Source organism: Benincasa hispida, chromosome 8 (assembly GCF_009727055.1).
Source record: "Benincasa hispida cultivar B227 chromosome 8, ASM972705v1, whole genome shotgun sequence".
NCBI lineage: Eukaryota > Viridiplantae > Streptophyta > Magnoliopsida > Cucurbitales > Cucurbitaceae > Benincasa > Benincasa hispida.
In genome coordinates, this window is record NC_052356.1 from 39,330,509 (window position 1) to 39,341,744 (window position 11,236).

The 11,236-nt window shown below is 33.6% G+C and overlaps 2 protein-coding genes across 4 annotated transcripts; one reads left to right on the forward strand and one right to left on the reverse strand.

Annotated features, from left to right (window-relative positions):
• Positions 1–302: 302 nt before the first annotated feature.
• LOC120083299 lies at positions 303–4,618 on the forward strand. Of its 3 annotated transcripts, none has more exons than XM_039038985.1 (10): positions 303–515; positions 616–685; positions 1,007–1,074; positions 1,475–1,536; positions 2,104–2,185; positions 2,274–2,507; positions 3,407–3,535; positions 3,612–3,673; positions 3,773–3,889; positions 3,996–4,280. In XM_039038985.1, exons 1-10 carry the CDS (start codon positions 465–467, stop codon positions 4,087–4,089), a joined length of 969 nt encoding a protein of 322 aa, XP_038894913.1. In that variant the 5' UTR covers positions 303–464; the 3' UTR covers positions 4,090–4,280. The 3 variants fall into 3 exon arrangements, with proteins under 3 accessions (XP_038894913.1, XP_038894914.1, XP_038894915.1); XM_039038986.1 differs by lacking the exon at positions 3,996–4,280 and adding an exon at positions 4,318–4,618 and having other exon boundaries at positions 305–515; XM_039038987.1 differs by lacking the exon at positions 3,996–4,280 and adding an exon at positions 4,324–4,618 and having other exon boundaries at positions 307–515.
• Positions 4,619–6,092: 1,474 nt separating this feature from the next.
• Positions 6,093–7,320, reverse strand: LOC120083300 (thaumatin-like protein). Its single transcript, XM_039038989.1, has 2 exons — positions 7,099–7,320; positions 6,093–6,986 (listed from the first exon to the last, which is right to left on the reverse strand). The coding sequence occupies exons 1-2, from the start codon at positions 7,163–7,165 to the stop codon at positions 6,304–6,306; spliced, it is 750 nt and encodes a 249-aa protein (XP_038894917.1). The 5' UTR covers positions 7,166–7,320; the 3' UTR covers positions 6,093–6,303.
• Between the last annotated feature and the right edge of the window lie 3,916 nt (positions 7,321–11,236).

Below are 11,236 nucleotides of genomic sequence, written 5' to 3' on the forward strand. Positions count from 1 at the left end.
TGGGTTGGGTTGGATCAACCCAAATTTTTTTACGCAACTCACAGCCCAACCCAATTAAATAAAAGTAGAAAAATTCAATCCAATTCAATCCAAGAACAAAACTAATCTAATCAAACTCTTATATTTTAGGTTGGATTATTCAGATTGTCGAATTATTTGAACACCTTGTATCTAGAGGAAAAATTAAAAATTAATTGAAGGACTTTTCAAAAAGCATGAAAAGTTGAAGATTTCTGACCAATTCCCGAAATTGAAGTATAAAAGTAAAAGTAACGGAAAGGGTGGGAACGGAGGGAAGATGTCAACAGAAAGGATTGGTTAATACAACCGTCGTGTTGTTCGAATCCTGGCCAAAAACTCTTTTGACTTCTCCGATTCCTAATTTGTTATTTAGTCTCATAAGATTCTTCTTACTCTCCACCGCACAAACTGAAATCCTCACTTGTTTCGTCGTCGACGGCTTCATGGGCACTGTAATCGACTCCCATTTCTTGGCGCTCACTGCCATTGTCACTGTAAGCTTTCCACCTTTTCTGAATTTCTAATTCTCTTTTCAATTTCCCCCGTCATTCTTCACTTCATTGTACTTTCTGACACTTATTTTGTGATTCCCAGATTGGGTATCAACTATCCTTCTTTATAATCACAGCTCTTCTCAAGTTTGACAAAGTCACTGATTTCGCTGGTACTTATTTGCTTTCTTTCTCAAGAATCTGAATTTGCGTATGTCCGGGGTGGGGGGGGGGGAGGGAGAGAGAGAGAAATAGCTGGAATAGCTTTTTTCTAAGGCTTAGGTTTTCAAATTTTAATATCCTAAGTGAAATGAAACTGTAAAGAAGAAATTGGAAGTTTGTATGGGAACAGACTGAAGGAATCGATTCAGAATTTCACTGTAAGAAATAAGTTGGTTGTTTAGGTGCTGAGAAATGGTAAGGCGTATGTCTTTTTATGTACTGGGTATCACTATTTAGTTTTGATGTCTATTTATGAAGTTTCTAATTTACAGGTAGCACAAATTTTGTGATACTTGCTGTTTTGACTCTAGTTCTTAAAGGCAGTTGGCATTTTAGACAGGTAATGCTGTTTGATTCTGTAAATACGTATTTACATCACTTCATTTACGAAGTTTCTATGTTTCGGTTCATTCCACGTTGCAATTACAACAATGGTCTCAAATTTTGTAACTTCCCTGATGTAACAAGTGCCAATCATGGTTTCAGAATCTGTGAAAACAATGGGCCTTGGGTTTAATTCTACAGTTTTGATTTACTATGTGACTGAAGAAGATACCTTGTAGGAGTTTCTTTTCCGCACACTTCATTGTCGGCATTTTGTGCTGCCTCATGTTGTTCTTCTTTTCTTACTATATCCAAACTGACTATTCTATGAAAAGAAGTTGGTGTCCAATAATATAGAAATTTTTTTGGCGTAAAAACAGTTTTCTGACAAATGAATTTATGGTTCTATTTTCCAGGTAATTCTGTCTGTGCTTGTAGTGACATGGGGTCTTCGCCTTGGTTTTTTCTTGTTAATGAGGTATGTAAAACAGCTCGCCATAAATAAGCCTTCAATTTCACATTTCGTTTTGGTGGTAAATGGTAATATTGTCTAGCCTGCTAAGAATTAGTACAAGAGAGCATTTTTTTTGCCTTTCATTCTGTTACACCCAATAGCATATTTTCTCCATCATCAATATTAGGTTCTAACATGTTATAGTAAGTATTGTGGCCTTTAATCTGAAGAGAAACATTTGTTATTTGGTTATGAATAAACAACCCAACTAGTCATTTTTGTGCGTGTATGTGGAGATCACACTAGTTTCCCTGTGCTTCTCATTATTTTTATCGGTTTAAGATGGGGCATAATTTGAAGAAGGAAGGGGAGACTTAAATCTTTGAAATTAGAAAATGGGCTGAGATAGTTCTCTAAATGTACACCTTTAGCTATAATGTTGGTTATATAAATTTCAATTATACTGCTTGGAAATCATAAATTTTTGTTCAATCTATGAATGACATGATAGGAGAATATTGATTTTGATGGACAACATTGTTATAACAAGTGCTTAGTGTAGTTTCTTGTTTTTCTTTATGTTCCCCTCAGGATTTTGCAATGGGGAGAGGATCGGCGTTTTGATGAAATGCGTAGTAATTTGGGAAAATTGGCAGTTTTCTGGATATTTCAGGTGGATTGGATTATTCGTACGTCGTAATATCAATTTTCCATTTTCTCTACTCTGAGGCCATTTCTATCTCACCATTTCATTAATTCAGGCTGTCTGGGTCTGGACCGTCAGTTTACCTGTCACAGTGGTCAATGCAAGCAATCACAATCCACCACTCCGAGCTGCAGATGTAATTGGGTGGATTATGTGGTTAGTGGGTGTTGTAATCGAAGCTACAGCTGATCAACAAAAATTAGCCTTTAAAAACTCTCCAGAAAGTAGGGGGAAGTGGTGCAATGTTGGACTTTGGAAGGTCTCACGTCATCCTAATTACTTTGGTGAGGTTAGGCCACTGCTAAAAGTTTATATGTTTCATAACTGGCATTTCTTGTGCACTTTTGAAATATTAGTACAATATTCCAAGTAGCTATCTATTTGTTTTAAATTTCAGTTTCTTGCTTTATTATACTGGGATCCTTTGGCCTCATCAATCAGTATTCCTCACTTGACTTACTAACTGCAGGGATGGCATTCTTCTTCGGAAAGAGGAGTTGCTTGTTCTCTAAGTTTTCTTGGATATCTAGGATAAATAAATATGAGTTTGTTGGATACCCTCATATGCCAGTGCTTGGCCACGCTACTTTACTTCTCAAAGGAAAAAATGCTCAAAAGATATGAAACTTTGATAAACTTAATATTGACACTTGCGATAAAGAACTTATGTTTTCCTTCGGAGGAAGGATTCAAGTTATTAGTTTGGAAGAGTGTGGCTGCACTGACTTCTTGCATTGCGAAATTTTTTATGAGGGAGTGAATTGTTTTTCATGTATTGGGAATTATTTGTGATAGAATCTAAATATATTAAAATATAAACCGTTACCAAACTACAAAATAAATCAAGCAATTCAAGGTACTTGTACCTCGAACCCTCCCTTCTTGAAATCTCTCTCAAGCCCTAATTCACTCACCTCAATATTGCCTACAATCTTCTTTCCTCTTCCTTTTTATTTAAAACCGAATATCATAACAAGTTCCCTAACTAATTACTAACATACCTTTAATATCCTAATAACACCCTAATACAACCGAATATCATAACAACCTCCCTAACTAATTGATACCCTTGATATCCTAATAACACCCTAATACCATTCCTATCAGTTTGTTGATTCAATGTTTCAGCTAAGTATTTTTCTTTTCATCCTTTTAAAAAATGAACGCTTTTAACCATGGTGATAACAGATCTTTCTTTGGTGGGGAATTTTCGTTGCTTCCACGCCCGTTCTGGAAGGTGCCGAGTGGCTTGTGATACTTGGGCCAATATTTCTCACATTGCTGCTTCTTTTTATCAGTGGGATCCCACTACTTGAGGTTTGCTTTCCCCTCCCTTTCAATTTATCAGCAAATCTTTCTTCGTCTTAATTACTAACATGTTTTGTATTAACAGCAATCAGCAGATAAGAAATTTGGGAATGTGACTGAATACATACATTATAAAAGAAATACTAGGTGGAGTTCTTTTTTTCTTTTTCATTCATTTATTAAACACACCCACTAATTTAACAACTATATGGTAAAAGTAATGATCTTTTTGACTTTCTACTCCAGCCCCCTGATCCCACTGCCTACCGCAATATATGGAAACCTGCCCTCGTGGTTCAAGAAAATTTTTCTATTTGAATTACCTTTTTACAGCCGCAATCTTCCCGAGGGCGACCTAAACTGGTGAGAATGAATATTTTATCTTCTTGACACGTATTATTTTACATATTTACTCGGCCAGCTTCATTGATTTAATTGTAACACATTTGCTTGCATACACATGCGTCAGCTCTACTATATATCTGAAAGAAAGCCAACATCTGTACGCTTCATTTATGACTGATGGTCACTTAAAGCATGTAAGAAAAATTAATAATATTTGAACTTTGCTAGTCTGATACCGTGCCCGATAGTACTGAGCCAGACATTATTTGAAACTATGTAGGATCTATAAACGAATAGCAGTGCATATTTGTTCTTCTTCATTTTCCTTTTCTTTAAGTCATATTTTCAGTTCAGGGATTTTATCACGTGTGACAAGCATCAAGATGATCTTTCTGTTGTTAAGCTAATTCTATCTATTGCCTGAAGTTTCTTACAATTTGTGCAAGGTATAGAACAAGCAAGGGAGAAACCAGTGATAGATTGAAGATGGGTTAGCATTTGGACTTGTTAGAATTCTACAATTCTTGTTCATTAGTTTGAATAGAGCTTACAACACTGCTAGACGCGTTCATCACCATTCTTGCCACTATTCCAGTCTTCCTCTTATGATGTATCTATTGATTACAAAACCGACATTGATACTTATCTTTTATTTATTGTAGTATTTGTTAGTTTTGATTATTGATATAAATTTAGTTAAATATTGCCCCCACACTATTGTGTATAATATATTACATTGTTGATGCATTTGATGTCTTTAATCCAAAAGAAAATTTCGGACTGTATAGATCAAAGTAAATCAAGTTGAATCAAATGGTCATATTTTCTCTCTATTAATAGTTTAGTAATATGATTATTTTTCAGATTAAGGAAAGAATTGCAGAAGTTATTTTTCCTATACAACCATGTGTGAAAACTATACTATCACATTTTTTTTATTTATTTTTTATTGAAAGAGCATTATATGCATAGAGCTTGTAATTTTCTAATTGCAAAGATACATGTGCTTGCAAAGATACTTTTACTTCCCACTTTATGCACAAAATGCTTGCAATCCTCATCATCTTGACTCGTTGATGGTCATGTGACCCATTATCCCCTGCCTTCGCTACTTACGGGGTATGTCAAAAAAGCAATAATTCTTTTAGAAGTGCATCAATAAATTTACTGAAATGTAGGCTTGCCGTAGGTACAGGAGCTCCATAAATAGGGAGATAAGAATGGAGATGATGGGGTTTACATCGGTGTTACTCTGAGTCTTCTACTGTTTACAGTGATCTTAAATGTGACATTTTCAATTTGTTTCTCTTGTTCAATCGCATCATCAAAGCTAGCCTTTGATTTGCACATGATAGAATCTCCCTTTTTATTGTCAGATTTAATCTTTTCCTTCATATACGGATATTGATTTGAATTTAAATAGAGCAAAGTAATGGGACTGAATTGCCGCAGTGTGTTCTATGATGGCAAAAAGCAGCAAAAGATGGAATAAGATCTAAGTCTTTGGCTCAAGTTGATTGATATTTGAAGCATTCAACAAAGAGATCATATGGCGCTGGACCCTTGGAAAGTTAGCCACTGAAAATGAGTTTATTTGTAACATCATATTGATAAACAATGACGTAGTCTAAATTGAAGATTCTTTTATAGGGCCACTCCATCAGGTAGACGGTCGCTGGGCTCTTGAGAATTTCCCTGGTTATTGTTCAACGTCCTCCCCTCAGCGCTGATGGCTGTAATTTGAATCAGACAGACTCCAGTGGGCCAAGGTAAAGATCTTTACTGAATATTACAATTCAAATTTATAACTTTTTTTTTTTTTTTTTGTAATTTACAAATTTACAACTGTTTTTCATAATTATATATTGTTAAAGACAAAGTATTAAGGCAACTTTTTCAAACCAAGTTCTAACCACCTAAACAAAAATTGGAAAAGCAAGTGTCAAGTAGGAGTAGTAGGACTACCTTTTTAAATATATATATATTTTCTTAGTGTGAAAACTACGGAAGCCATTGGATATCTAGCCCAGCTGGCATGACATGCTTTTCACCTTACAAAGATGTGGCCAAAGGAAAACTACAGAAATTCACTCATACTGTCACAGCACAGCTCATATGATACTGTCATTTCCATATTATTAATGGGGCAGGAGACTGCAATTCTGGGCAAGCTAATTAGCTTCTTAGTTCCCTTTTAAATTCATAAGTTATAGTCCAACCATTATCAAAAGAACCAAAACTACCCGTTAATACAAGGCCCCCCAACGGCCAAAAACCAATTAATTCTCTAGCATCATAAAGAAAGAGAGAGAGAAAGAGAGAAATGGCATCAATATAATAAGTCCATTAGTAAAAGCCACTACAGACCCCATAAACAAAACTCCTATTCAAAAGCATCATATTCTAGAGAGACTTTTTTTCCCTATTTTTTGCTAACCGTGATGAGGGCAAAAAGTAACCAAATAGTTGCCACCTGTGCAAGTTGCAATGCTAGTGGGATCATCATAAGCATAAGAGTATGCCTTAGGACAAGCAGTCTTGAAGATCTTTGAATAAGCAGTTGGCTTGCAGGATTGTGGATTCCCAAAGCTGCCTGTGCAGCAATACCTTGGAGAATTGAATGCAAAGCAAGCACTTTTGCAGGCCACCACTCTCCTATTATCATGAGATCTAACTTGTAAACCCACGGGACACATCATGTTAAGGTCACTAACACAGCCAGCATAGCTACATTTCCCTGAGCCTTTAGATGGAGTAATCGAAATAGCAAGATTGTAGCCATCAACAAGGCTCACATCATAGAAATCTTGGTCATTTCCAAGTGTAATCTCAGCAAGAGTGGCTGGTGGAGTACCTCCAATGCCATTACAGAAGAGAGCACCACCACAATCCCCTGTAGCGCACTTTCCTCTTCCAGATGCGTCAAAAGCACAGCCATGGCGGCCCCAGAAGCGGCCAGACCAAAGGGCTGGAAGGCGTAGAGAGTAAGCCTTGTTGGGTGGGAGCTTGAAGCCACCACGAGCCAACAAGGGCTTACCAGCGCTGGGCTGAATGCCAGGCCAAACCGGATGAGGGCATTTGTTGTAGAGTGTAATTGTGGTGGCAGAGACCAAAACTGTGTCAAATCGAAGAAGAGAAAGCCATGGATTTGAGTCACATTGTTTTGAATCTAAGAACATAAAAAGAATAACAAGATTTCATGAGTAGAGAGAGTGAGAGTTAGTTACCTGAAATGTGGGAAGTCAAGAGGGTGTAGAGAGTGAGAGCTACAAGAGATCTCAGATATACTTTCATGACTGATAGAGTTCAAGAGTGTTACAGAGAGTTTGTCTTTCTTCTGCTAAAACTCCCCACTAGAGTTGTTAGATATGAGGGTTTATATAGAGAAATAGACAATGTAGAGTGGAGAGGTTGAGTAAAATGAGGAGAGAGGCCTGGCGCACTCAAAAAGTTGAAATGGGGTGAAGCCTTTTACAATTATATAATAGTTGAAATATTATGTATTTTACCCTTACTCGGTGTGTATCCTCACGGTTTTGAACTATGACTTTTAAACTCTACTCCTTGTTTAGTTCAAGAAATTGGTTGATCTTATTAATAAAAATATCAATTTTATATCTTATCAAATTTTTATAGTGTGGATCTAGGGATTTACAATTCTTCAGACTCACTATTTCACTTCTTACTCCAAACACCCCTCTAGGATTTTATATTATTAACATGATTCAAAATAGTCTCATTTCTAAAGTGCATCAACTAAAATAAAGTATCTTTAAAAAATAATAATAATAAAGTAGAGTTGAAAGTATAGGACTAAAATGAACTAAAGACGAAGTACAGAAACAAAGGTAATATTTAAATGTATGGGAAGTTCGGGCCAAGGAGTTAGGGAGTTGGAAAGTGTAAAGTTGTAAACTTCATTTCTTGTTTGATCCAAGAAGTTCGTGGATGTCACTACTAAAGATCATCATTATTAATTCCTTACCCTGCGAGCCTCGTAAGTTCACAATTCCACTCATCCCAAACATCCCTTTAAAAAAGTGTTTGATCCAAAGAATTGAAGTTCAAGAAGTAGAGTTGTTTGACCTAAAAAATTCGACTAAATAACATTCATTTCATGTTTTATTAATTCTCTACGCTATAAATTTTTTCATGCTATCTCTTTTGTTTGTCGGCATGTTTTTAAAAATAGAGTAAAGCGTAATGAATTAAAGTAGAGTTTACAAATATTTATGATGAGAGTTAAAAATAAGGATTATGATATTCTGGTAGTAGTAAAAGATTTAAATAATGAAGCAGTTAAGTGACAAATTTTTATGTAGTGATATGATATGAATCCGTTTGTGAATAAAAATGGAGAGTTATGTAGAGGGTAAAAAAGAGCGTAATTGATGACAAAGTTGCCCAGTTCCCAAAGTTGTCAGAAGCAGAGAAGGGGTTTGGTTGTGCTCATTTTACAAAAAGGAAACTGCTTCACATGTCAAGGGAATCACTCTGTTTCCTTTAATTTAACCTTTCTTTTTTTCCTTTCTTTTTTTCTTTTTGAATTGAAAAAAGCATATAGAAAGAGATAATGGCCTCTCTCCCTCCATTCTTCACTTTCTTCAATAATCCAATTAATGACTGCTTCCCATTTTAAGATTCTTCCTCGAGAACCAAAAGCTGCTTCTCATTTATTTATCTTTACATTCCTTTTTTTTTTTCTTTATTTTTTCCATTTTTCAGACTACAAATTTGATTTTGTAAATAAAATTTATAATAAGAAGTTCTACTTTCTACCGTTGGTTTATTATTAACCTTCATTACATCTGATGGTGTAGAAAAGTACCGAAAGAAAATACTTTTTTATTTCTAGGTTTTGGAGTAAGTTTCTAAAGTTTTAAGAGGATTACACATTTAATTTTTAAATTTTGAGTTTGGTTTCAATTTAATTTATAAATTTTAAAATGATTTGCTAAAAAAATTAACAGTATATTTTCTAAATATTTTAATTCATTTTATTATATTGAAAATCAGTAGAAAAAATGATTTTTAATAAAACAATATCTCCCATAATGATGTGTCTTGAGGTGAAATAATTAATATTAACAAGATGAAACTTTTTTTCATCCTTAATAACCTAATGATTTCCGGTAAGAAACCCATTCATTTTTTTTAAATTAAGAAGTCAATGATTTAATTAATGATGCATTTAGTGAGAGAATTAATTTAGAATTATGTTGAATAATAATATTAAATTACCAATAACAGCAATAAGATTGACACGTGTGGGGTTGGGTAAATAGTTGGTGAAGAAAGTAGGGTACACACGTTTGGCGCAACTGAGCACAAACTTTGATCTTTTCGGCATCAACGGCTCCGATTACTTTATTCCACTTTTTGGATCTGACTGTGCAACGGCTCTGCTACTGATTACCACACATGAACAAAGTTAAGATCACATTTCCCTTTATACCCCTTTTTTTTTTTTTTTCACTTTTACCCTAAAGAAAATTTGTCCCTCTCGCTGGAACCGACACCAAAGCAAACGGATTATTAATTTTTTATTTGTTTATTTGTTTGTTTTTATTTTTTTCTAAACAACACCAAAGCAAACAATTATTAAAGGAGAAACTATAATTTTGATTTAAATACTACTTTTGTTGTTTTTGTCTTTTGTTAGTTCATTTTGACCTATGTACTCTTAAAATATCTTTATCGTGATTATATGTTTAATTTTAATCTATTTTGACTACTTATTTTCAAAATATTTACTTTAATTTTTGTGTTTAAATTTTGTTTCATTTTAGTCTTTAAACTTTTAAAAATATATTTTTGTGTTTTTAATAAAGTGGTACATTTTTTTTACACCCTTGAATGGTCTAACAGTACCCTAGTGTTTTTGTGCAGGATCTATTCATATCAGTGAGGAGAACATTGAGATCGGTTGTAGTTTGTACAAATTACAATAGACACTTACCAAAGTTTCATTACCTATTTTGAGGGTTTAGGTACTTCTAAATTCAGCTACGAGAAATTTTTTATCTTCATCTTTCTTCTTTAGGTACTTCTCAACGTGAGCCGACATGTACAATAGAATATCTACCGTTATACTAGAGCTCACTCTCACTATGTCTTCGGTAAATTCAATGAATATTCACTAAGAAAAATTCAAGTGGAGAAGACACCTCTCCTGATGCATAACTTGTATGTGTTTGCTCTCAATGATTTTTATTTGATTTTTCTTACTTTCTTTCATGTAGGAGATTGTTCAATATTTGTAGTGAAACTTTTGTGAATATTTCAAACGTAAAAATAGATTTAATTGTGTAGATTAAATTCATTGTTAGAAACTTTTAAATTGGATTGAAACTTTGAATTAAGTTGATGGTACAAATTTAACATGTGTGAAAGTTAAATGAGTAGTTTATTCAATTTGAATGAGTTATATTTGATTTTTGTTAAGTAACAACTCAACTGAATTAATTTTGACAAAATTTCAATTTTTCTATTTATTTTATTTTATTTTGTATTTTGGAAAGTTATTAAATTGCTATCCTACAAATAGCAACTTGTTTCTTCATTTGTAGCATTATATTCCAAATATAAGAGTTCTCTTCTTTCTTTCTTTTGATCTTGAGTTGAGTTGAGAACAGTATCCAAGAGTGCTATTAAATCCGAGTAGTTTGAGATTGCATCTCTATCGGAATTAGTCATTTTATTATACTGAGATTGTTGTTGTTTGGTTGCAGCCCGTGTAGAGTGAATAATTGTCTTCTAGACAACACTTATTAAAAACATGTCTTGACTACGTTTTGAATCTCCAAAGGTTTTGAGATTTATTTTTCAAGTCTTTGATTACTTTCATATCTAAAATCTTGTTACATCATCTAGCTTATGTTTAAACTGGAATATTATACATTAAAAATATTATTTTTAGTTGAGATGTAATCAATTTGCTAGTATATTCCTTTCATATTTATCATTTCCCAACAAAATTAAGATCCAATTTATATTATTGTCTTTTATTGCACTGTTTCACCCAGACCACAGATCTAATGCTTTTTTTTAAAAAAAAAAAACAATAATAATAAAACAAAAGAAATAATCAATTTGAAAAAGAAAATAAAGAAAAAAAAAAAACATTCTTAGATCTGTGACAAGAAACCGAGGAATATTTAAATGATTTTGATTTCTAAGTATGGAAGCCCACAAGCATCCTCTTTAGTTAGATCTTCTTAGTGTCATATACAAAGCGGTTCCCTTCTAAAAAAAAAACTCCATTCGTTTCCATTGTTTATTGACTAGAAAGTTAGATTAGAATTCTATATTTTACATATTGAAAATCATAATAAGACAAAATAATTCACATGATTCTATGCTTAT